At 36.1% G+C, this 27,669-nt stretch overlaps 1 protein-coding gene across 6 annotated transcripts in view; it reads right to left on the reverse strand.

Moving 5' to 3' along the window:
- The window catches only part of PTPRK (protein tyrosine phosphatase receptor type K), a 546,322-nt gene that overhangs the window by 34,277 nt on the left and 484,376 nt on the right, over positions 1 to 27,669 (reverse strand). For 3 of the 6 annotated variants that reach the window (XM_038526752.1, XM_038526756.1, XM_038526754.1), the window contains exons 14-16: positions 8,039 to 8,177; positions 6,975 to 7,016; positions 4,926 to 4,955 (exon numbers count right to left, since the gene is read on the reverse strand). In XM_038526752.1, the coding sequence (XP_038382680.1) occupies positions 4,926 to 4,955; positions 6,975 to 7,016; positions 8,039 to 8,177 (211 nt within the window). The remainder of the gene's footprint in view (positions 1 to 4,925; positions 4,956 to 6,974; positions 7,017 to 8,038; positions 8,178 to 27,669) is intronic. The other 3 variants (XM_038526755.1, XM_038526757.1, XM_038526753.1) reach the window with 2 other exon arrangements.

Consider the following 27,669-nt stretch of genomic DNA (forward strand, 5'->3'; position numbering starts at 1 on the left):
CAGCAGTAAGCAGCAGGAAAGCCCAAGGATAAGAATACATATAGATGTGGTTTGGTATCTCTAACTTTCATCATTTCAGGAATCAGGTTTGATATTCAAACAACATCTGCTGGTAGCTATAAAACTATTTGTCGTATGGATATTTCAACATTTAGGCAGTCAACTGAAGCCTTTCACGTCTTGTATCATTAAAACCGTCATAAATTATCACTATGCTTTATTAAAGCCATAAATAAATACTTCCTTAGTACAACTGTTCAAGGAAAATTTAAGCTAAAGCTACGTTTTGGCTTTCCTCTTGGGCAATTAATTCTTTTGATCACCTTTGAGAAGTTCTTCTAGGGAATAACATGACTAGTTTTTAAGGTTTATTTTACTAGAGTCACCCAAATAAAATGCACAAAGAAATCCCATTCTTCATTCTCTGTTTTATTATTCAGTAAAAATGCAACATATGTAGCATTAGCATATTTAGCAGCAAATTTATAACATTAATCCAAACTTAATCTGGAGAGTTATAGAACTTACCACTGCTGGATTTAATGCAAATACACACACATATATATGTATATGAAAAAATTATATACTGTGTAAGAAAAGCACCCTGAGAAGAGTTTGGAAAATACGGTGTTGACATACGCTACAAATGATCATAATCTTGAGTTACAGTCATGGTCAAATCGTAAAAATGTGTTCTAGAACCAAAAGGCAGAGTATTTACTGAAGAAATGCCTTATAAACACAGCAGGGCAAGTGGCTTAGGGGATTTAGAAATTAGTAGAGGACTTTTGAGCTACTCAAATATTGACATCTTTATCTTATATATCAAGGACGTGAAACACATTCTGGGTCTTTGTGGATGTTACACATAAAACAAGCAATGAAAAACTATTAAAGGTATATAAAACATTTACATCACATTAACAAGGCGATTTATACATAATATAAATAAAGGCATTCTAAAAAGCCTGGAGTAGCCAGATTATGTTTATGGCAGCGGTTTATGTTGCCTTGGAATTACTCCTTAGTTGTCTGGAGAATGCCATTTCTCGGCTAGATTATTAACTAGGACATATTCTTCTGATTCTCATTAATATCTGTACTAGAGTAAATGTGCTACAAATATTTTTTAAAGGCTCATTTAATGCTTGTATTTCTGTCCAAGGGCTTTTCCTTTATAAAATTAATGTGGCAATTTGAGAGCTACTCTGGATTTTCCTTTTCTGAGAATTATATTACTCGGTCTCCAGGGGTACAAACTCAACACACCCAATATACTGATACAACGGATTTGACACTTAAATAAGATTGTCATAAACTAGGCTTTAGGATGCAAACAGCATTAATATTTTAAAGAAATAATAATAATGGTAATGACACTACTATTAATAAGACAACAGTTGCAAAAGTATAACAAGAACTACCACCACCACCATCACTACCACGACCACCACCACCATCATTTATTAGTAATATTTGCTGTATTCATTGAAAGCGTTACCTCTTTTTTCTATGTGGGTAAAAACCCTGCAAAAAGCTTACAAATTTCAGATAGGGAGTAAAACAAGTGCTGCTGCCAGTGGAAAGACACTGTATGGAAAGGTGGGGACCTTGGAGAACTGCAAAGCCATTGAGGGGGCAACTTGCCTAAGTGACTATTGGCATTTGATCCCAGGATTGAGCTTCTGATCTTAAAACTTTTAAAAGACAAGTCATGAATCTGAATATTTATGTTAAACTTCCTGACTTTTTTTTTCAAGTGGTTTTATTTTTTTGGAGACCCTGCATGGGGCAAATTAAACATCCACAGGTCATATTTTAGTCTATAGACTTCACTTTCCAAACTTACCTCTAGACCATCATAGAAGGTGTTTGTTCTTTGACCTACAATGTTCCTTTCCCTCTAATATCAGGTTAGCTTCCATTCTGTCTCACTGCATCGGGGAGGCTTCCCTGATCCCAATACAACCTTCCTCAGGTTAGGTTTCTTTGATAGGTGTTGTGGGTTTGTGTGTGTGTGTGTGTGTGTGTGTGTGTGTGTGCTTTAAGCTTGGCATGGAGCCCAACACAGGGCTTAAATGCATGACCTTGAGATCAAGACTTGAGCTGAGATCAAGAGTCAGATGCTTAACCAACTGAGTCACCCAGCTGCTCCTCTGCTAGATATTTTGATGGTGCCATGTTTTGTGCCTTTAACAACACTCATCCTACATCAGTGCAAGTAACCTTTTGTTACCCCGCTGTGTGTTCCATGGTAGGAAGGACCATTACTCCTAGTACTTAGACCATCTCTGGCACATAGCAGGCACTCAATAAATACTCACTGAATGGATGATTTAGGCCTATTATATGCTTTACACTTTTCATTTGTTAATTCAATGAATTCTTAGATCAAACCACTGAAAAAGGCATGAGGATTCTAGTTGTATAAATGAGTTCACTGAGGCTCAGACAAGTTAAATAACTTGTCCAAGGTTATCTGTCTAATAAGTAGGGAAGAATGGCCTAGTTCTGAGCCTAAGCTGTTCCACTATATGCAGTTGCTGCCTTTTGTTTTTTTTAATGACACATTAAAAAGTGTACCATAATATGAAGCATCTACTTGGCTCTAGGAATTAAACATCAGTTGTTATAAATTTGAGAAGAAGAATGTGAATATAAGCACAAATGTTTTGCCCCTTTAAAGTGTTAAAACAGAAAAAAAAAACCTTAAGAAATAATTTCCAATCTTTGTTTCTTGGACAAGAAGACTGGATTCATCTTTCAAAAAATTTGAGATTGAACTCAGGATAAAAATAACACAGTTGAAATGTGGATTAAAAATAATGTTAAAATTTTGAGGATGGGCAGTTCAAAGCATTTAGAAAAGACAGGTTTAAACTTTGAGGATTTACTTTAAAATGTACATAATTTATATGTATATTTTGTGGGTTAGGAAAGTTAAGAAGCAATTAGTTTGTCAAGTGTACCACAGATAAAAGTTTTCATGGCAATGAAAGACTTTTCAGATTCACAAACCTTTGTTAGATGACAAATTATTGGGGGATATATATAACCTTTGTTACTATTTGCCAGCCATGTGTTTTCAACTTGGTTTTTACATTTGAACCCTCACAACAACCCTGTGAGGTAGGCTTTAATTCAGGTTATTATGAAATAAAAATTAACATTAGAGTTAAGTGTTTTGATCATGAGTGACAGTCACTATGACAATGTGAATGGATGTTAGCTCAAAGATCAAATGGTTTTCTTTTAAATTGTATTTATTTACTTTTATTAAAAAATCCCCAATTCAGTCTAGGTATTGTTTAGATTTAGATTAGGTATGTTTAAGCAGCTTTTAAAATCATTTATTTGTGACATTCTTTCAAATTATGTTTGATAATGCTAATAGCCCTAAGAATTCAGTAACAGCACCATAACCTACCATATAGCCTAGAATAAAGAAATGTTATCCATCCACTAAGAAGGCAATCCCATTATAATATTGCAATGGTTTATGGTAAGCTTTCTGACATTCTCATAAATACTTTTTAATTCCTATGTGTTTGATGATTTTTCTCTCTTTGAGCAAACTACATATATATATACATATGTATCTATGCTCTGTATATATCTATATATATCTATCTATAGAGAGAGAAAAAATATATAGTATATATATACATGTAATATGTATGTATATGTGGTGAACTTCAGGGCAGTTAAGCAATTCATTTTGCAACTATTTGAGTTTGACAGATGTGCAAATGACTTTCATTATCAAAGCAGCCAACAGCATAAACTTCTGCAGGTGGATATATGGGTGGGCTATAAAGAGGAAAAGTGCTCCATAATTGTATGAAATGGTACAGTTAATTACCTTTGCCTTCATCAAATGTGATTTAACAAGGATATTATGATTCATCACAATAAGCCATGAGCACTGTTAGTTTACACGGGCTTGTTTTAGCAGATTACAGGAAGCCAAGCGTTTGCAATATTTAAAATATTGGCAGACCTCTGCTATAGTCATTGAGACTCTTATCAAATTTTATTGTAAAGCTAGCTTAAATTTACCTAGTAAAATAAATACTGTGGGATAAATGCCCCCCAAACATACTTAATCACAGTCCTTAAGCTTTAAAAGCTGGCAAATCAAAATTGACCAAGCAATGTCCAAGGATACCATCATTTCTTTGGATTGGATGAATGCCCTGGCATCTAAGGTAATAAACTGAAGATGACTACAGAAATAGAGAAACAATATTCTCTGTCCTTATTCAAACTAATATTCCATACCTAAGTACAGGGTGAGCTAAGAGTTTGGAAGAGAAAAGGAAATAGATGAGACTTAGGTGTGTTCTGTGTAGGATCACAGGGTTCTTTTTGGTCTTGGTTTTATAAAATTATTGTTCTGTTTAAATTATAATAAATTGACTCAATTTTTCTTTTCTAAAAAGATTCTTTGTTTCTTTGTCATTGCAACATTATCATTTTATCCATTTTTTTTTCTTTTATAAGAGCATACTCCTTGCCTAGATGGCCAGACCAAAGGTGTTCTGAAGTTATAACTCATCCTGGATTCCTGGAAATGTGGAGAAAGATGTTATCACAGTTAGACCTGACCTGATTTGTAATAAGAGGTACCATGTTTATAATATACAGATTTGACTTAAGTAAATAAATGATGTTTTGGGCTGTAGTCTAAAGCTATTAATGGAAAATTATAAATAAAATTAAAAGTAGCTGAACATACAGAAATACAATATCCCTTTTTAAAAAGATTAACAAAATAAGTTAATGGTTAAACTTTATAGTTTTAGAGTCCAGGAAATATCACCAAAATCACAAACATCTTTAAAGTTTTTGTTCTTGTTTTTTTTGAAAAGGGATACTGCATCTTTAACACATGTAAAGTTGTATATCACCCGTTTTCTACTTACAGGTAGTAGGAGTAAGAATAGTAGCTCCTCCTGGCAAGCAAATCACAGACAGTGGAAAAAGAGAAGCAATGGTGAATGAAAAGCGTGACTCTGTCACATTCAATAAAGCAGAAAAATGTGCGTTAAAAAATAAAATAAAATAAAATAAAAGTCATGTTTTTTTTTGTTTTTTTTTTTTTTTGGTTTGCATTTCAATTTGCTCATGCATCTGGTTAGATTTTTTTTTTTTGCCATGCAATTAAACAGACAGATATGCAATAGAAAAATAAAATTTTAAATACATAATTTGGAAAAAATAGCATGCTGATATTTCTCTTGCTGCCAAAAAATTTAAAAATTAAATGGATTGTGTATTTCAACATGCAGTTAAACATAATATTATCTATTACCATCGAAAAGCCATGACAGATGGAACTGCTGTGTATAGAACCTGTTCACTAAATTGACTATTTTTCTCTCAATACAAAACATAAATATCTATTAAGTTAATATAGAATATATGCAGAATGACATCTAAATTTCTAAACAAGTTGTTATATCCTAATGGTACAGAGGTACATACATATATTATGTGAATATACATATGCCCCATGCACTATATATACATGGAGATATTTCCACAGTAGATGTATGTGATCATGATATCATACACAAACATTTACTGTATTGAAACATACTTTCAAATTTATGTTGGGAACTAATAATGTATTCATGCTGCACATTTAAAATATAATACATAACCAATGAAAAATGGCATACATTTGGAAGTAATTCAACAGCGTTTAAATTAAAAAAAAAATGACATTGCGCTTTGAAAGATGCACTATCCCTTTTCTTAGCCTAAAAACTTACTTTACATATACCCTCAGCTGTAGAATTTTACTAAATTGAATTCCAAACCATATCTTTACACAAAACTCAAAAAATACATAGAACTTTCTTACGTGAGAAATATACCTATGTATATTATTCCCAGTGAGGGATAAAGTCTTGAGAAACTTAATTTCCCATAAAAGTAAAGATCATGAGAGACTAAAATAGTTTGATTTTACATTATTTTTATTATAAATTTGTGTTTAAAAGGGAAACAGTATATACTAAAATTGATTAAGCTTGATACTATGCAATACTGTTATAAAACCTACCCCTTTGTGTATGTATAATAAATATATTTGTTACTAAATCATACACGATACATTTGAGACATACTACATATGAGTCAAAGTCATTACAAAGCTGCTTATATAAGGGATTCAAGTAATTTAGTTATAATATTATATGTCGGAAGGAAATATATCTAAATATGTAACTTTCTGTCTATAAAATTGCAACTTTTCCTAGTCCTAGAGGTAGTGGTGAGGAAGAGAAAGGAAAGCCCTGGAATACTTTCTATCAAAAGACAATCACTTAAATTATAATTATGAAAAGTCAAACATTAAGCATTTTAATAGAGAGGCCAACCATTTAAATTATGAACCAGAAAAAGAATTTGCTACATTATGCAATTTTAGACAGTTGTCAGAGCATTTTACCCACACAAAAATAATCGTGCTTAGAGCTTATTTTGGTTTACTTTTGGAAATTTGTTTCAGTGTTTTGTTGTGGTGGTTATTTCTGAAACAGAGGGCCATGGATAAGGAAGGTTAAAATAACAAATAAGTGTTGAATAAATAACAAAGAAAACCAATAAGTTTAACCCAATTCTAACAGAGTGAGGACATAATCAGAAGCCAATTTCATGCTCTCATTTCCAATCTGAAGGTACTAGAATAGTTTTAATGGTGAAGCAAAGCTTAGTTAACTCTCTGAACAGTTTAGTCAACTCTGCAAGTATAAATTTAAACTAAATAGAGACATAAAATCTGAAGGTTACAATCAGCCATTTTATTGATCTCGATTGGCAAATTCGTGTTAATAAGATACTTAAATCTTCCTGTCTCGATTATGATGTATTCTCCAACCACAGAGGTAGACAACAGCAAAAAGAGGAAGCACTATTAGGGAAAGCACGTATGTAGCTAATTTAACACAAAACACTATAATGCATACCTAATGTTTCTAATGCAGATGTGTCTTCTCCAACATATATATCTCCAGGGGATAATTGTAAAGAGGCAATACATTAAAATAAACTCTGATGGAATGATTAAACATGTACTATGAGTCTTAACTATATTGTCAATGATTTATTTTGCGTATAAAACAATCCTAATAGTAGATGATTAAATGTTATGTAAGCAACATCATTTAGTATGCGATATAATTCATAAATTTCAAACACTTCTATACACAAAACTATTTTAGGACTGTCCTCTGCAGGTAAAGACTTGTTTAAAAAGTCCTTCTAAACTGCAGTATCATCTAAAATATATGATTGGAAGGACAGAAGAGTTTTATCAGTTACTAAGACAATGCCTTGCATATAATGACATTTTATAGAACAGATAGAAGCTCAAGTTATAAAGGCTGTATACTTCGAAATGTTTTTCAGCAAGCGTATACTTTAATCTCCTGTTCAGTTTAAATCCCAGTACGTCTTAATATCTTCATAGAATTCCAGAAGATGGCGATATTGGTTGATATTGGATAAAAGACTAGCGCTCAATTAAAAAAAAAAAAGACTCTTCATGTTAATGTGCTGAAATATTTAGTCAGTGAATATTTAATATACAATTTCATAAAATAATATTTAGATTCTTCTCATATCTTACTAGTAGCCAACATTTAGAAAAATAGAGTAAGTACAAAAGAATTCACAGACCATAGTCCAAGTATCATAATAAATATTTTTGCCATTATTAGTAAATAATATTTCAAAATATAAGATAAAGGAGTATCTCAAGTATCTCTGCATTTGAGAAATTTAAATTCATACATTAATTTCAAAGCTAACTGGACAAAAAAATACACGTTTATATCCAAAATTAAACCGCAAAGAACAGATAGGAATTGATTTAAAAACCACGAGAAATAGACTCAGATGCTGGCAACACTGTCAAAGTTCAATTATCCTTGTTTGTTCTATTTTAAAAGAGCTCAAGGAAACAAAACAGTATTTGAAAACTAGTGACATAAATGGTAGGTGATTGGGACAGAACAAAACCAGGTCTTACCTTTTTTTAACAATTAGTATGACAACTAGGAGAAGGAGGATGAACACCAAAATTCCAGCACTAATTCCTGCTATTTTCACCACTCTGTCTGTCTGTTTGGCTGGGTCTGGAATCACTTCTGGTTCTTCTGTTGCTGCTGCTAAATGAATTTAAAAAATAAGTTACTGAAAGGAGCTGATTATCACAGAAATGAAAATTAGTCCCAGCCAAAAATTGCTACAAAAAGACAATGTGTTTATTTTATTTGAATAAAAATAACCTGGATATATAAATGCAAAAGCATTCTACACTACAGCCTAAGAGATTCAGGGTAGAGATAATGGGAAAGCCTTCTGAGCAGGTTTTTTTGTTAATCCCCCAAACTAAAAACCTAGTAAAGACTATTAAAGGGAATGCTGAACTATTTTTCTCCAAATGTCCTTAAAAGTCAGATGCAAGGTTTTTAGCAGAGTACATGGAAAGAGACGGTGTCAGATTTAGGGATGCATTTGTTTGCTGGCTCGTTCAGCAAACACTTCTGAACTCAAGCACACGGTGCTGTGCTTGGCACCTCGCAGTGGTCATCAATGGCACTTGTCTGGGACCTGAGAGGTTAGGTTAAGTAACACCTAGTCTAACTGGAGGAGGTGCCAACTTGTGATGTGATAGGGAAGGTTTGAAAGGAAGAGTTGTTTTGGAGGAACAACAACAAAAAAAACCCCTCAAATACATTAAGGAATATTTCACATTCTCTTTAAAAATAAAACCCAGATTATAAACTTGTGGAACAGGACATTGTAAAGATAAAGTTGTTTTATTATTATAAAAATTATTTTCTTTTTCAAAAAATTCCTTCCCTCCCCCTCAAGTTTTTATTTGAATTCTAATTAATTACCATATAGTGCAATATTGGTTTTAGGAGTAGAATTTAGTGGTTCATCACAACAAGTGCCCTCTTCTTTTTTTTTTTTTTTTTCCTAAAGTAGGTTCCACGCCCAGCATGGAGCCCAACACAGGCCTTGAAATCACAATCCTGAGATGATGACCTGCGCTGAGACCAAGAGAAGGATGCTTGCTTACCTGACTGAGCCACCCAGGGGCCCACAACAAGTGCCCTCCTTGGTACCCATCACCAGGTAGCCCATCCCCTGCCCACCTTCCTCTAGCAACCCTCAATTTATTCTTTATAGTGAAGAGTCTTTTATGGTTTGTTTCCCTCTCTTTTTTCCCCTTTTCTTATGTTTATCTGTTTTGTTTCTTAAATTCCACATATGAGTGAAGTCATATGGTATTTGTCTTTTTCTGATTTGTTTTGCTTACATTATACACCTTAGCTCCATCCAGTGTCATTGCAAAATTTCATTCTTTTTGGTGGCTGAGTAATATTCCAGTGTGTGTGTGTGTGTGTGTGTCTCACATCTTCTTTATCCACTCATTATATACTCTAACTTTTCCTTTCTCAAAGCTACCATCATCCCCCACATATCACACAATCAAAAGCATGAACCTTATTAGTCAATTTACAAGTTCCACTAATCCTCTGAAGATATTTTCCTTTTGTCTTATTAACGTTGAAAACAAACAAGAAAAGTATTGTTTTACATTTTGCAGATATAAAAACCGAGGCTTACAGAGATAAGGATAGATTATAAATTGCTCAAGGATAGTGACAAAATCCAACACATCTTCTGTCTTTTAAAACATCATTTCTCAATGTTTTCAGATCCATGGTCCTTCCTGCTAAGAATCTGTGTGACAGGACTCCTAGGATGAGGTGTATTTGGGAAACTGCCTTAAAGCATCCACCCCAGCGTGAGGAGATGGTGGCTGAATGAATAAATGAAGCCCTGAATTTAACCTCCTATCTCTCCAATGTATGATTTACAAATTCATTTTAGAAATCACCTATTTTTCTATATTTCAATTCTTTCTTCTTTAGCGTCTCTGTCTTGGCTTCCGAACCCCCCTCCTCTTGCTTGCACTCCAAGTTCTGCACATCTGCATATCTAAGTATCTGCTCCAGTCTCTCCCCAAAAGAGAGGCAAGGTTACCAATTTTTAATTTTTCCAAATAGGAAATCAAAAGTAACTGACATATCTAATATCAGTATCATTTCATAAACACAGTCATCTAAAGGAAAACCAATAGAAAACATAGTCTGAAGAAAAGTGTTAGAGACGCAGTTTACTTTGTGAAACAATTTGCTAGAACAGTCTTAATTTCAGTTAGATAGGATAAAACTTCCCCATGGGTGAGTATTTGATACCTGTTACTCTCAAGTAGGAAAAAGCAAGCCTTCAGCTTGTTTCTTCTGGTAAGCAAGGGAGTTTTCCTTACTGATATGACACTTTCCATATCCAGGCTTCAGGAAATTTCTAATCTCATTAATTGTGAATAGAGGTAGTTCAATGTTTACCACATTTCAAACCATACATTATAGTTCAATTCATCAAGGCATGTATTAATATACTGGCGATCTCCTCTTTCTCAAGAACAACTTTAGAAACACAAACCTATCAGAGTGTATGAAAACAGGTGGAATAGATTTCAATGTTAGATATAAAGCTAAAGAGAATCCATGCTATTTGTAATTCTCAATTGAATTGATTTAAACAGTTCCTGCTTCAAATAGGAAGACAGAATGTTTAACGTAGAAATCCTAAGAAAAAACTTTAGTGCATGCAACAAATCATCATTATTCATTAATTAATGCTGATTCTCAACAGGCTCTAGGTTATGCTTGGCTTTCAGAAGGTCATGATGATTCTTTGTGATCTGACATATCTCACAGAATTAATTGTTTCTGAAACTCTTTGAAAGATCAGTTCTTATTCAATGAGGTAAGTATATCTTTAATATACCATTTTAATTCAATAAAGCACAGATTATTATGGGATACTTTTCTAAAGATATCATGCCATGAGTAGCATATATTTCCCCTAAATCTTCAGAACTGCTAAGCCCACCAGACAACATTCAGAGCAAACACAGATGCAAATATAAACTCTGATCACAAGGTGTGCAGTCTTAATACTAGCTGCGTTTACAGTCAGAATGGCTAACCTTAACAAGTCGGGAAACGTTAGATGTTGGTGAGGATGCCGAGAAAGGGGAACCCTCTTACGTTGCTGGTGGGAGTGCAAGCTGATGCAGCCACTCTGGAAAAGTGAGGAGGTTCCTCAAAAAGTTGAAAATAGAGCTACCCTACAACCCAGCAATTGCACTGCTGGGGATTTACCCCAAAGATACAGATGTAGTGATCTGAAGTGGCACCTGCACCCAAAAGTTTATATCAGCAAAATCCACAGTAGCCAAACTGTGAAAAGATCCCAGATGTCCATTGACAGATGAATGGATAAAGAAGATGTGGTATTATATAGAATGGAATATTACTCAGCCATCAAAAAAATCTTGCCATTCGCAACAATGTGGATGGAACTAGAGGGTATTATGCTAAGTGAAATAAGTCAGTCAGAGAAAGACAATTATATGATCTCACTCATATGTAGAATTTAAGAAACAAACCAGAGGATCACAGAGGAAGAGAGGGAAAAATAAAATAAGGCAAAATCAGAGAGGGAGACAAACCATAAGATACTCTTAGATATAGGAAACAAACTGAGGGCTGCTGGTGGGAAGGTGAGGGTGGGGATGGAGTGACTGGGTGATGGGCTTTAAGGAGGGCACGTGATATAATGAACATTGGATGTTGTATATAACTGATGAATCATTGAATTCTACCTCTGAAACTAATAATATACTATACATTAATTAACTGAATTTAAATAAGATAAAAAAAATACTAGCTGAGGTTAGTAATTAAGTAACAAAACTGACATAAAGGTGGTGGGTAAATAATTGCAAATTCAGAGATTGAGGAATATTTTTTAGGTCTTATTAAATAATTCATCAGAAAATCTATATTAATCTAAACATATTTTCAGAAACAGAAAGCCAAATATAAGAATAAATTTCTGACCAAAGACATCGATAACCTTGCAAGTAAGTGTATCCAGGGTGTAAGGTAATAAGACTTCCATAACATTATGTTCAACAATGTTAATACTTTAAAGTCATACTCTGTATGTCTGTATTAAATACTAGACTTCAATTAATTTTTCCCAAACAGTTAAAGAAAAAAACACCAAATTCATCTATTTGGGTTAAGTAAGGGTACTTCTGTCATGATTACAGCTCTTGTGCAGAGTTGTTCATCAAAGATGCAACATCATTATTAAACTTGAGTATAAAAGGTTAATCAAATTCTCCAGGAACATATGATTTGGTGGCTGTTTTCCCTTGACTGTGAATCCTTCCCTTAGAGTCTTCAGCTGTGTCATTTACTATTATTATTATTATTACTAATATTTTTTTATTGAATGTCTGTGTAAATTTATTACTTTAGATACTTTTAATCACACAAAGTTTTCTAAGTTCTTGGCCTACTAGAACCAAGGAACATAAATATCCTATTTAAAATCATTCAAGCTTAGAAGATTCATTAATGGAAACACAGAGTAACCCCTAAGTGAGCATTTTCTATTTTCTTCAAAGAGAGCAGAAAGCTATTATAGTGACTGCACCCTTGAGCCCTGTTTATAATTTATGCACATACACAAAGGCAATGTGGAACACCTCTTTCAGAAATGCTTTCCTTTGCCATAAATCTTTACCTTTTTTATCTGTCAAAGAATATTTGAGGAGTCCCCATTGCTCTGAAGCCAAAGGCAGCAGAATTCTTCGGACAGTGAGAAAAACTAAGGCAGTATTTCCTTTTTATTGAGCAAATTTATGTGTTGCATTTTTTTTTTTTTTGCAAAAACTAAGGCAGTATTTCCTTTTTATTGAGCAAATTTATATGTTGCATTTTTTTTTGCAAAACAGTTCAGTTATATAAACAGTTTATATAACCTTATAAATTGTGTCCTTCCTCCCACAATATAAAAATAATTTACCTAAAAATGTATGTAAAAGATTTAGATTAAAAATATACAAATACCCCCCAAATACACAAATTTACTTAAATTTAAAAGCTGTGACCACACAAAAATACTCTTCCATTTTCATGATGGATGTTAGAGATGGAAGTCTCTATAATGTATTAGGTGATCTTAGAGCAGCTTTAGAGACACCATCATCCTGTAAATTCCACAAATTTCCAGGTATTTCACTAGTGCTTTCTTTCCTTTTCAGTTGTATTTCTGAAAATTGTTTACGCTCACTTCCCAATCATTAAATGCTATAATCAGAGGGAAGAAGATGGTGGAGGTCTAGGGGACCTAAGTTTCATCTGGTCCCAGAAATTCAGCAAGACAGCTGTCAAATCATTCTGAACACTCATGAACTCAACTGGAAATTTAAGAAAAGAATTGCTGCAATTCTCCAAATGGAAAAGCGACCACTTTTCGTAAGGTGGGAGGTACGGAGAAGTGCTATATGAGAAGATAAAAGGAGGGGGGTGGTCTCCAAAAGCCAGCTACTAGAAGGTGATAGCACAGTGGAATGCCAAATCAGAGCTTTTAGAAGCCTGCTCTGGTGTGGGATGTCCCTGCCTGGAAGGCACTCAGGTGGTTAAGTGGGGTGGAATCCTAGGTGGGGCAGTGTGGCTTCAGGATCCCTGGGGGTCACAGGAAGACGGCAGGTACTTGAATGTGGCAGAGTTTCCAGGCATCCAGTTGGGAAGCTGGCTGAATCACGGGGCCCAGGAGAGGACTCAGTGTGGGGTTGCCATAAACCAGGACCTGCTGCCCCATCAGGCAACCGCTTTCTGAGCAGGGGTCCAGCAAGAGGCAGAACCCTAGAGCAATGACCCTCCCTCCCCTGGGAGGAGGGGTACAGGTGCATGCCGCTGGAGCCTGCAAAGTTTGGAGACTCTAAATGGGGGTCGCTTGCCTGAGATAAAAACACCTGGTTACAGGCTGGGTGGGCATGGAGTGCAGTGGGAGACAGGGAGACAGAAGTGATTGACTGTTTTTCCCCAAGGGTGCACTGAAGAGTGGGGGGAGCACATTTTCGGCTCCAGGGCTGGAGGCTGGGAGGCCACTATTTTCATTATACTTATCCTCTGAAGCTGCGCGGAAAGCCTTTAGGGAACAAAAGCTGCAGAGCGCAATCCAGAGATTACTTAGCCTGGCCCCCTGGCAGGGCGGTGCAGGTCCACGAGGGGCAGACACCTGAGAACCAGTGCAACAGGCCTCTCCCCCAGAAGATTAGCAGGAATATCCTGCTAAGACCAAGTTTACAGAACACTGAGAACTGTAAAACTCCAGTGCTAAGGGGGAATTAGTATATAGAATTCATAGTTTTTCTCCTCATGATTCTTTAGTTTCCAGTTTAATTTTTTCTCCTTTTCAATCAATTTCTTATTTTGTCAACTCTTTTTCTAAAGTCTTTAATTTTCATTTTTACAGTTACATTCTATTCTTTCATTGCCAGGGACCTAATCAGTACAGCTATAAGATGTCAGAACTAGAGTTCAAATAATGATTTATAAAGATACTAGCTGGGCTTGAAAAAAGCATAGACGACACCAGAGAATCCCTTTGTGGAGAAATAAAAGAACTAGAATCCAATCAGGTCAAAATCAAAAAGGCTATTAATGAGATACAATAAAAAAATGAAAGTTTTAACTGCTAGGATAAATGAAGCAGAAGAGAGACTTAGTGGCATAGAGGAGAAAATGAATTAGAATAAAGACGCTGAGAAAGAGATAAACAACTACTAGATCACAAGGGGAGAATTTGAGAGATAAGTGATACCATAAACTGAAACAATATTAGAATGATCAGGATCCCAGAAGAAGAGGAAAGAGAGAGATAGAGATAGAGATAGAGAGATTGAGAGAGAGAGAGCACAGAAGGTATACTGGAGCAAATTATAGCTGAGAAATTCCCTAATCTGGGGGAAAAAAACTAGGCATACAAGTCCAGGAGGCACAGAGAAACCCCCTCAAGATCAATAAAAATAGGTCAACACCAGGACATATAATAGTGAAGCTTGTAAATTTCAGAGACAAAAAGAAAATCCTGAAAGCAGCTTGGGGCGGGGGAAATGAGGCCCTTAAGCTACAAGGGTAGAAACATTAAACTGGCAGCAGACCTATCCTTAGAGACCTGGTAGGCCAGAAAGGACTGGCGTGATACGTGATATATTCAATATGCTAAATGAGAAAAAATGCAGCCGAGAATACTTTATCCAGCAAGGCGGTCATTCAGAACAAAAGAAGAGATAAGGGGCTTCCAGGACAGATAGAAACTAAAATAATTTGTGATCACTAACTAGTCCTGCAAGAAACATTAAAGAGGATCCTTTAAGTGAAGAGAGAGCCCAAAAGCAATATAAAACAGAAAGGAACAAAGACAACATATGGAAACAGTGACTATAAAGGTAATAGAATGGCACTAAATTTATATCTTTCAATAGTTTCTCGGAGTGTAAATGGGCTAAGTCCCCCAATCAAAAGACACAGGGTATCAGATTGGATTAAAAAAGCAAGACACATCGATATGCTGTCTACAAGACTCCTTTTAGACCTAAAGATACTGCCAAATTTAAAGTGAGGGGGTGGAAAACCATTTATCATGCTAATGGACATCAAAAGAAAGCTGAGGCAGCGATCCTTATATAAGACAAGTTAGATTTTAAACCAAAGTCTGTAATACGAAATGAGAAAGGGCACTATATCATAATTAAAGGGTCTATCCAACAAAAAGATCTAAGATTTGTAAATATTTATGCCCCTATAACAGAAGCAGCCAATTATATATGTCATTTAATAACAAAATCAAAGAAACACATTGATAATACAGTAATAGTAGGGGACTTTAACACCCTACTCTGCAATGGACAGATCATCTAAACAGAAGATCAACTTGGAAACAAGGGCTTTGAATGACACACTGGACCAGAGGGACTTCACAGATATATTCAGAGCATTCCATCCTAAAGCAACAGAATATCTATTCTTCTCAAGTGCACATGGAACATTCTCCATAACAGACCCCATACTGGGTCACAAATCAGGTCTCAACCAATACCAAAAGACTGGGATCATCCCTTGCATATTTTCAGACCACGATGCTTTTAAACCGGAATTCAATCACAAGAGGGAAGTATACGTCAATACAATCCTTTCTCAAGAAACAAGAAAGGTCTCAAATACACAACCTAACCTTACACCTAAAGGAGCTGGAGAAAGAACAGCAAACAAAGCCTAAACCCAGCAGGAGAAGAGAATTAATAAGAGCAGAAATCAATGACATACAAACCAAAAGAAGAGTAGAACAGATCAACAAAACTAGGAGCTGGTTCTTTGAAAGAAGTAAGAATACTGATAACCCCCGGCCAGACTTATCAAAAAGAAAAGCGAAAGGACCAAAACAAATAAAATCATGAATGAAAGAGGAGAAATCACAACCAACACCAAAGAAATACAAACAATCATAACAATATAATATGAGCAATCTATAACCAGCAATGAAATTGAATCTGTAATCAAAAATCTTCCAACCGGCAAGAACCCGGGGCCGAATGGCTTCCCAGGAGAATTCTACCAAACATTTAAAGAAGAATTAATACCTATTATTCTGAAGCTCTTCCAAAAAATAGACATGGAAGGAAAACTTCCAAACTCGTTCTATGAGGCCAGCATCACCTTGATTCCCAAGCCACAGACCCCACTAAAAAGGAGAATTACAGATCAATATCCCAGATGAACGTAGATGCCAAAATTCTCACCAAGATACCAGCCAATAGGATCCAACAGTACATTAAAAGGATTATTCACCACAACCAAGTGGGATGTATCCCCGGGATGCAAAGGTGGTTCAACATCCACAAGTCAATCAATATGCTACACTACATTAATAAAAAAAAAGAACAAGAAGCATAGGATCCTCTCAATAGATGCAGAGAAAGCATTTGACAAACTATAGCATTCTTTCTTGATTAAAACTTTTTACAGTGTAGGGATAGAGGGAACAGTTCTCAATATCATAAAAGTCATATATGAAAAGTCCACAATGAATATCATTTTCAACGGGGAAAAACTGACAGCTTTTCCCCTAAAGTCGGGAACATGACAGAGATGCCCACTTTTACCACCTTTGTTCAACACAGTACTGGAGGTCCCAGCCTCAGCAATCAGACAACAAAAAGGAATAAAAGGCATCTGAATCTGTCAAACCCTCACTCGTCGCAGATGACATGATACTGTATAGAGAAAACCCAAAACACTCCACCCCAAGATTGCTAGAACTCACAAAGGATTCAGCAGCATGTCAAGATATAAAATCAAAGCACAAAAATCAGTTGCATTTTTCTACACTGACAAGGAGACAGAAGAAAGAGCAATTAAGGAATCAATCCTATTTACAATTGTACCCCAAACCATAAGATACCCAAGAATAAACCTAACCAAAGAGGTAAAGGATCTGTACTTTGAAAACTATAGAACACTTAAGAAAGCAAGTGAGGAAGACACAAAGAGATGGAAAAATGTTCCACGCTCACGCATTAGAAGAATAAATATCACTAAAATGTCTATTCTACCTAGAACAATATATACATTCAAAACAATCCCTATCAAATTACCATCAACTTTTTTCACAGAGCTGGAATTAATGATCCTACATTTTGTATGGAACCAGAAAAGACCTTGAACAGCCAAAGGAATGTTGAAAAGCAAAACCAAAGTGGGTGATACCACAATTCCAGACTGTAAGCCCTATGACAAAGCTGTGATCATCAAGACAGCCTGGTATGGGCACAAAAACAGATACAGAGGTCAATGGAACAGGATAGAGAACCCAGAAATGGGCCCTCAACTAATGGTCAACTAATTTTTGACAAAGCAGGAAAGAACATCCAATGGAAAAAAGTCTCTTCAACAAATGGTGCTCGGAACATTGAACAGCCACGGGCAGAAGAATGACACTGGACCATTCTCTTACACCAGACACAAAAATAGACTCAAAATGGATGAAAGATCTAAATGTGAGACAGGAATACATCAAAATCCTAGAGCTGACCACACACAGCAACCTCTGTGACGTTGGCCACAGCAACTTCTTGCTAGACCCATCTCCAAAGGCAGGGGAAACAAAAACAAAAATGAACTATTGGAACTTCACCAAGATACAAAGTTTTTGGACAGCAAGGGAAACACTTGACAAAACCAAAAGACAACCTACATTAATGGGAGAAGATATTTGCAAATGTCTTATCAGATAAAGGGTTATTATCCAAAATCTATAAAGAATTTGTCAAACTCAACACCCAAAGAATAAATAATGGGCAGAAGACATGAATAGACATTTCTCCAAAGAAGACATACAAGTGGCCCACAGATACTTGAGAAAATGCTCCACATTGCTTGACATTAGGGAAATGCAAATCAAAACCACAATGAGATACCACCTCACACCTGTCAGAAGGGCTAAAATGAATGAGTCTGGAAATGTTAGATGTTGGTGAGAATGAAGGAGAAAGGGGAGCCCTTTTACACTGTTGGTGGGAATGCAAAAGTTGGTGCGGCCACTCTGGAAAACAGGGTGGAGGGTCCTCAAGAAGTTAAAAATAGAGCTACCCTAGGACCCAGCAATTACACTAGTAGGTATTTACCCCCAAAATACAAATGTAATGATCTGAAGGGGCATCTGCACCCCGGTGTTTATAGCAACAATGTCCAAAATAGGAAGGAGTCCCGATGTCCATCGGCAGATGAATGGATAAACATGTCGTGTATATATACAATGATATATTATCAGATATAAAAAAATGGAATCTTGCCTTTTGCAACGACATGGAGGAGCTAGATGGTATTATGCTGAGCAAAATAAGTCAATCAGAGAAAGACGATTATCATATGATCTCACTCACATGTGGAATTTAAGAAACAAAATAGAGGATCATAGGGAAGGGAGGGAAAAATAAAATGATGAAATCAGAGATGGAGACAAACCATAAGAGGCTCTTAACTACAGGAAACAAACAGGGTTGCTGGAGGGGAGGGGAGGTAACTGGGTGGCAGGCATTAAGGGGGGCACGTGACGTGATAAACACTGGGAGTTATGTACAACTGATGGATCACTGACCTCTACCTCTGAAACTAACAACACACTATATGGTAAGTAATTGTATTTAAATAAAAAAAATACTATGCTATAAATACTAAAAAATAAAATACTAAAGCTATAAAAAATACAAGCTTACGTCTCTCAAGGTCCCCAAACCACCATCGCCGATGTTAATGACTCACAAGTCACTGAGCTCCATGCACACTTTCCTCACCGTACGTGACCCCTTGATAGCATTTGCTGCTGCTCTCGCTCCTTCCCAGGGGCTTCCAAGTACTTGCTCATCTCCCAGTTTTCTTATGACCCTGGCCTCTCCTTTCCAGATCTCCCATGTGAGCCCCTCCTTGCTTTGCTTCCCATAAAAATAGGTGTTGCTTTAGAGTTCCTCAGGGAAGTGGACCTCTTGACACTTTCTGGCTCGGTGATTCATCCACTTTCATCACTTCGGGTGCCATCCATGCTGATCGCTCCCAAGTCAACAGATCTCTAACCCTGGGTCGGGGCTCCGAGCTGAACTCCTGACCAGGTCGTCATCTGGTTCTTGTTATATGCCTTCACTTCAGCTAAGGCAGCTACCTTAGACACACCATAACCCAGTATCCTCATACCGCTTTCTCCTCCAGTGAACTCTCTTTCAGTATATGGCACAACTATCCACACAGGTGTTCAAGCCAAAAACCTGGGCAACATTCTTGAATCTTCCTCTCATTTCCAGGATCAGCACTTATTTGTCAACCAAACTTGGAAGCTTTTGAAAGTAAAAGGTGATACTCTCGATAGTCATCATAGGATAGGAGGCAAAAACTGGAATTGTCTGGGCACACAGGTCAGATGCTGATTACTACACTTGTTTTCCTCATACAATCAGTTACAGAGTACTAGTACTTCCTAAATATCTCTTGTGCCTTCTTTTCCCATCTCCACTGCTACCACCTTGAGTCAGGTCAACATCATATCTCACCCAGTTTACAAAGCTGTCACCTATTTTATCTCCCCAATAAATAGACTTGATCAGATATGCATATTCTATTTTGGATGTGGGCATATGTTCCTGAATTGTCTCTAGACATTTGTAGCCCTGTGTTAGCCACTCTTCACAAAGTTAACTGTTTCTACCATCCACCACCATCTACCACCCAATCAAAGTGTAGGAAAATTCCAGAGTCATGGAAAGTACAAGAAACTTGGTATCAGTAAGGCTCTATTTTAACTCTCAGCTCCTGCTCTTACTTGTGCAACAATGAGCAAGTTGGCATCTCTGAGTTAAGACTTCATTTATAAAATAACAGTGGCTATATTATATAGCTTTTAGGAATATCAAGCGATACAATGATGGGAAGAGTTCCTATAAGATGTGGAGCACCGGTACTAAAAGAAATAGTAGAGGTGCCATTGCCCTGGACGTCAGCCCTTTGGATCCATCGCACAAAAATCACGAATTATGAATAGGGGAACTGGAAGTACTAGAAAACAGTTTGTTAGAAATCTTAAGTCTATTGTATGAATATATAATGGTGAGTTTTGTAAAGTACATGTTATTAATTAAACAGTCTGCCACAGTAGACTTCTTAGCCTTACGGGCATCTTGAAATGTGCATTATTTAACTCCATGATTCTTTGAAGTCCTGTGGCTTCATCATATCATCTGATCTTATGGAACTCGTCCAGTCTCAGATGGCTGGCAGTAAAAAACAGGGCCTATCGGAGTTTTATATTGGCAAAAAAGTGAGAGCAGCTATATAGCATGCCTTTTGTTTAAAAGGTTAACTAAAATACGGTTTATGCTTGTTTAATAAAGACATGGGTATTACCTGACAATTTCTGATATGGAAAATAATAGCTCAGAAGTCTATGAAGCCCTTAAACAACTATGGAATAAGAGTATAGAGTATAGATTAACATTACAAAGATTTAAAATTCATTTCACACGGCTTACACACTACATCTTCTTGTAGTCTGTGATTCTCTGATTTTCTTTGATTTTAAAACCGCAGTTTAAGTTTTACCTAAAATCCTGAAGAAATGACAGAAATGCTTTTTTAAAAAAACAATAAAATAAGCATCACGTTTTAGGAAGGTACTTGAAGGTGAAAAAAACATGTTCAATATTTTTTGCTTCACAGTGACTTAATGAAGGTCAAATATTTTACTTACGAATTTTTCATTAAGCCTTCCATTCAGTTAAATTTATTCAGTTGGGCAAAATAGAGCCTTAGTGTGTTCTCTTATTTCTTAAACACAGTTAAGTCTATCTGCTGAGCTAGGGCCTTACACAAGACCCTGTCGTCTTGCTTTCTTGGGAAGCCTTTCTGCTTCCCATCCTGGTTTCCTCTGATTTCTCCTCTATATTGCCACAAGAATGAGTTTTCTAAAATGCAAATGTGATTAAATGACTTTTTTTTATTGCTTTCCACGGAAGAGGAAAGTCACAAGTTCTTGGTATGACATATAAAGCCTCTAAAAACTAGGCTCTACTCAACCTTTTGGATCTCACCTACTGACAATTCCTTTAGGCAATCACATATGCTAATCATACAGAGCATCAGTACTTCCCCAAATACTCCTCCATCTATTTCAGGGTTTGGCAAACTGTGGCCCCATGGGCTGTATCTGCAACTACTACACGCTTGCAAATATTCAGCTTTACAAGATAATGCTAAATCATGACCAATTTATATACCCACCAGCAGTGTACGTAAACTCCATTTGAATTTCATCTTGTATTACCAGGCTTTGTGATTTTTTTTTTTTTTTTTGCCAATTTAGTGGTAGAGAATGACATCTAATGTGCATTTGATTACTGAAATTATTTTTTGAAAAAAAAATTATCTTTTGAGATATTTATTTGAAATATTTATACCTATTTCTTCTCTGAAAGGCATGGTACAAAACTTTGGCCTATTTTTTTTTTTTGTATTTAGTTTTCATCTTTTTCTTATTGACTTATAGAAAATATTTTGTGTATGGATACTAATCTTTTGTCAGCTATGTGTTATATAACTCCTATTGGGTGGTGTTCCTTTCACTTTATTTATGACAGCCTGACGAACAGCAGTTCTTAATTTTAATGAAGGCAAATAAATCAATCATTTACTTGAATTCATAAAAAGTCTCTTTCTCTAAAAGTTTTAAAACTCTGCATTTCATCCTTACTCCCAGATTCACCTGAAATTGCTTTCTGAATATGATATACACTAGGAAGACATTTCAGGTGTTCCCCCCCAACTCCTCCCAAATATCCAGTTAAATCTGGACAATTTTTTTAATTGATCCAATGGCCTACAGAACCACTCCTGTCCTATATTCAAATTACATAAATGCATGAAATCAGTTTCCAGATTTTCCATTATTTTGAAAGAGGCAATATATTCAGTCTGTGCTGATATGAGGTGGTTTTAATTACCACAGCTTTACAGCATGTTACACGATGGGCATGTTCCCATGCCTCGTCCCTGTCTTGAGCACATTGGCTTGTCTTTACACTTTGCTGTAACTTCTTTGGATTAAAATTCAGCCGATAAATTATCTTTTCACTTCTGTCAAAGCCATTTCATCCCAAGAGTCTTTAAAATTCAAACAATTGTGCGTTTTCTTCCTAACAGTTAGGAATGAGTTAACTCATTCGTTAAACCAAACTGTTGGTAAATCATTGGATATAAGATCCAATTAATTATTAATTATTTGCCCACGACCCACATGTAAGATTGTATTGCAAATATTTTTTCAATAAATCTCAATATACGCTAGATTAGAAACTAGTTGAGGGGAGACATAATCTCATTCATCTCTTATATCCAATGATTTACAGCGACCAACAGTTTGGTTTAAGGAATGAGTTAACAAAAACGTTCAGAATTTGTCAAAGTATACTGCATACATAAAAGCCTATATAATGTAGCATAAAAGCATATTTAAAATGTTAACATTTTTGATATAGATACATTAACACTAGGTTAAGTGAGTTAGTTTATGAAATCTATTATCGTGTTTCAAAAAAAAATTGTCCAACAGGGTGGAAACTGCTAAGGAGCTTCAACATCTGGAAGAGACACTGACAAGGAACACTCAAAATCAGGAGGCATTAAATATTTTTGTTATAACAAAACAACCGATCTGGGTGTGAGTTCTAGGTCTGCCACTTGCAGTTCAGGGCCCTTCAGTAAGCTACTTAACTACTTTGTTCCTTGGTTCCTATATACCTCTTACGTATTATAGAAGGTTCCTATATACCTTCCAAGCTGACTGAAAGACTAAACATGTTAAAATATGTAAAATACTCAGGATAATACCTGGTGCCCAAGAAGACCTCTGTGTTAGGATAAATATAATCAAATCCAGATAAAATTATTTTTCCCAATCTAAATTTCTGAACCGTAACTAATATGAGCTCAGATAAACAGCAAATGGAGAGAAGTCTGATTTCTGAAAATCCAGAGATATTAATGTTACCATTCGTCATTTATCTCATATTTGTTGAATAGTAAAAAAAAAAACCTGTACTAGGCTAAACACCAGAAAGAGGAACAAATGCTCCTCCTCCAGAGCATGTATAATCTAGAAGCACAGCCAAGTACTTATATAATCGTACTCAGTAGCAGAACATGGCAAGTACTAAAAAGAGGCGCAAGTGGGACTCTGACACAGGGAGATGCAATTGTATCTAGCTTGTCGACATCCTCAAATGTCTCTCAGAACCATTCAACATCAAAGTCCAGCTCTGATTTTTAGATAAAAAACTCAGAGGAAGTATATACCTTTTTCATGGTCATGGTATTAGTTATTGACATGATAAAAATATAGCCCATGCTTCCTGGCTCCCATCTGGTGCTTTCACTTGGGAGAAATGTGTCTAGCTAGCTATTTAGGAATATTTTTTATCACTGTCTTCTCAGAGAGAAAGATGCCAGAGAGGTATCAGCCTCGATCACTACCTAACAAAAAGAAACAAAGTTGGGGAGATAGAAATACAAATAAATTGGTATTTTGGTCAAATCTTTCCTATAAAAGGATTGGATGGATGGATGGATGGAATCTGGGAGGGTTCTTTGAGGAAGTTATAAGGGCTTTTTGAAAAAAAAGAAAATAGAAACTCCATGACCCACCTCAAATCCAGGAAGGCGTGGGTTTCCTTCCTTTCACCAATAAATAAATTATCTGTTGTCCCTGGCAGTTCCCCATCCATTTCTAGGCTCTGAATAATTGTCACTGAACAAGACCAAGGGTATCTCTGCTCTCATGCAGTTTACATCCTTGTGTTGTAAAGCAGATGATACATAAGCAAACATGCACCTGTCAGTGACAAGTTCCTTGCCAAGAATAAAAGTAGGGAATGAGATAAAGCACCACAGTGACATCTTCAGGTTTGAAGGTGAGGGAAGACCCCTCTGAAGAAAACATGGAGGTGGATGCTGTGGCTTTTTACTGAGATAACAAAGACTGTAGCATATCAACTGCAAATGCTTTGAGTGCCTATGTACTAGGGCATTAAAGTGAGTCCAGAGATTATGAAGATGTCTAGCTGATAAAATAAAAAAAGCTTTTTGAAAGTAATAAAAGAGATCAGAGAATAACAGTAGAGTAGTAAGGGGCCGCTGGCTGGCTCACTTGGTAGAGCATCGTGATTTTAGGGTCGTGAGTTTGAGCCCCATGTTGGGTGTAAAGATTACTTTAAATAAAAGACACACTAGAGAGCAGTAAAAATTAACTTGGAGAAGTAAAAATAAAAATAAGACAAATAACATAAAGCTATAACCCTGGCCCACATTTATACCAAAGATACAGGAAAGGGAAACAGTAAATGATTAGGAACTACATCTTCCACGTAGCGATTAGTTCATGTGGGACATCCAAGCAGTAATGGCCTATTAAAAGTAAAATAGGTTGAGCTGAGGCTTACTGAGAAGTCGAAGGAGTAAGTTCAACCCAATGATGCTGAATCACATATGCACATATCGTGTTTATAGCAAAGGGGTCTATGGAACAACAACATTTGAATCTTAAAATGTTTATGAAATGATAAATACGGATGTCTGGAGATGTTAGGTGAAAAAAAGCTTCATGATAATGTCAGTGATTTTCTTTTCTCCCATAAACTATGGGATCGGAAGAGTCTCTTCTTCAGGGAAAAATCTGGAATATTAAAATCCAGGCAATGCCTGTAATTAAAAGGCAAATAAATGCACTTGACATTTTTGTTGGCACAGAACTCAGAATGCCAGACCTAGGCCAGGACCAAACATGCCATTCAAAGCACAAACAGGAAAAAAGAAAACACCACACATTTGAATGTAATATAATTTGAAATATTAGAGAAAAGAAATAGAAACCAAACAAAACCTTTAATAGTGCTCAAGTTAGAAGGATGTGGTGTGATCTAAAATAATAAGTATGACTTAACTTTTAACCTATCTCTACTTTCCTTATTTGCAAAATGAGGGGTTAAGATCAGCTGCTTTTGGGGCTGCTTTTCGTTATGAATTCCACTTTCATTTTCAGCAGGTCATTTTCCACTAAGGCTTGGATAATTCATTAATCTGGCATATCTCAGGAGAACACACACATGGTTTAAATCATATTAATAGAGGTTGCACTGCAATTTTCACAGGTGTTTATTTACTAAATTAAAGACTGCCTTAATATTGTACAGAGGAGCCAGATGAAAAAATGATTTTATCTCAGTTCCAGCTTTTCCAGGATAGTTTAAAGTGTAAATTATTAATAAACGTTTTAGAATTTGAGACTGGGTTTTTAATCCTAAAATATCTTTTGGCCTTGAGTGAAGAGATAGGAGTCACATTTCTAAATGGTTCTTTTGAATCTAAAATGATCTATGCATGGACTCTATTTCACGATTTCCATTAATCAAAACATCTAGCAAATATATCCAAGCCACTTTAATTGACCACATTTCGCCTACTTTTAGGTAATGAACTTTTTTCCCCCTTTTTTTAAACAGTCAAAGCCCTTCCCTTGTCTAAATAGGACCCTTTCAGTAAGAGATTTCAATCTGTTCAGTGAAGCCTTTCCCGATCCTTTCACTCTTACTTGCCTCTTCTTAGATTCCTATGTACTTACTGGTCCTATTTCTTATCTGTGCTTTAAATCCTGGCCTAAAATAGGTAGGCTGCTGTTTTCAGAGGAACAAGCCTTCTGAGGTCACCATTCACCGAGTATATGGACTTGGGGGCAGTTACATGACATTTTTGGATCTATTTCTTTATCTATAAAATGGGCAGTAATATTCTTCTATACCCCCTCTAAGTATTAAGTGAGATAAGGAAAGCTCCTGAAGGTTTGTTTCCTGTATTTTCTCTGTTTTTCTTCTTTGTGAGCACACACCAGCACCTGCCCTCTCCAGCACAGCTAGGGATTCGGGAAATATCTGACCTTCTGAATCCTGTGCCTGGATTCCTCCCTTATGGTAGCGATTTAACCACCAATAATCTGCATGCTGCTCCTTGGGAAATAGTTTCACAGTATAAATGCAAATATGCTACTTAATCTTTTGCCCATGGTTCCAAAAGCTAAGTCACTGGTATAAATTCACTCACACAAGAAGAATGCCCATCAGGGGTGCCTTCAGCTCTCCCAAACTCTGAACGAGATCTTTTCCTCCTCCATCCCTGCTTCACCTACTGCACCCAAAGTTTAAGTTGGGGGGTTTTTGCCTTTTTGCCCTCCCAACGTTTCTTCCCTTAAAACCTAAATCTCAGCAGCCTTCAAACAAGTGGCTTCATTTTTCTTTGACCTTTGGCGTATTTACTTTTTCAATTACCTTCAAATTCAACAGAATGTACTGTTCACTCACTTCTTCCACTTACTGCCTTGAGTTCCTTATAGCTGGTTTCTAAGTGTCTCACTTCAAACGAGTCCTGCTATGCTCAAGGCCCTCTAGTTGATGGACAGAGAGACAGACTCATATACATTCTGAAGAGATCTCTGAGGATCTCTGAGATACTGTCCTCGATCTGTCCTATCTGATCACACAGCCTTGGCTTCCAGTCCTCACTGTTCCCTGGGAGATCTAACCTTTCTTGGATGATATGGATTAATCCCTTTCCACTAGCTTCTGTGTGAACTTGTTCTTTCTTATGGACTTGACTAAGCCTTATATTTTATGAGTATATTTCTTTTCTTAACCCTCCCCCCACCACTACCTCATAGGTCTTCGTATTTGGGGAATATAGAAAGCCAAGCTTTTTCAAAGAAAATTGTTTGCTTTTACAAAGCTGACACACACTTGGTAGACTAGGTGCTGAATCCTGCCTCATCTTAATACTTGACGTCACTGCATCAACTAATGCGCTCTGACACAGAGATTAAAAACTTGTATTACAAAATCCTATCCTCTACACAATTTTTTGCTTTAAAAATACTGAACTTCTCCTCTCTGTAATGAATGGAGTAGTGGGATCTGCAGAAGCAAGGAAAAAGAAAAAGAAGCAAGGCAAAGACTGAAATCTGGAAAATCAAGGATAATTTGAGAAAAAGATCTGTAAAGATATTCAGTAATTATTAATAACAATGTCACGTGCCTGGATGGCTCAGTTGGTTGAGCATCCAACTCTTGGCTTTCGT

Source organism: Canis lupus, chromosome 1 (assembly GCF_011100685.1).
Source record: "Canis lupus familiaris isolate Mischka breed German Shepherd chromosome 1, alternate assembly UU_Cfam_GSD_1.0, whole genome shotgun sequence".
Classification (NCBI taxonomy): domain Eukaryota; kingdom Metazoa; phylum Chordata; class Mammalia; order Carnivora; family Canidae; genus Canis; species Canis lupus.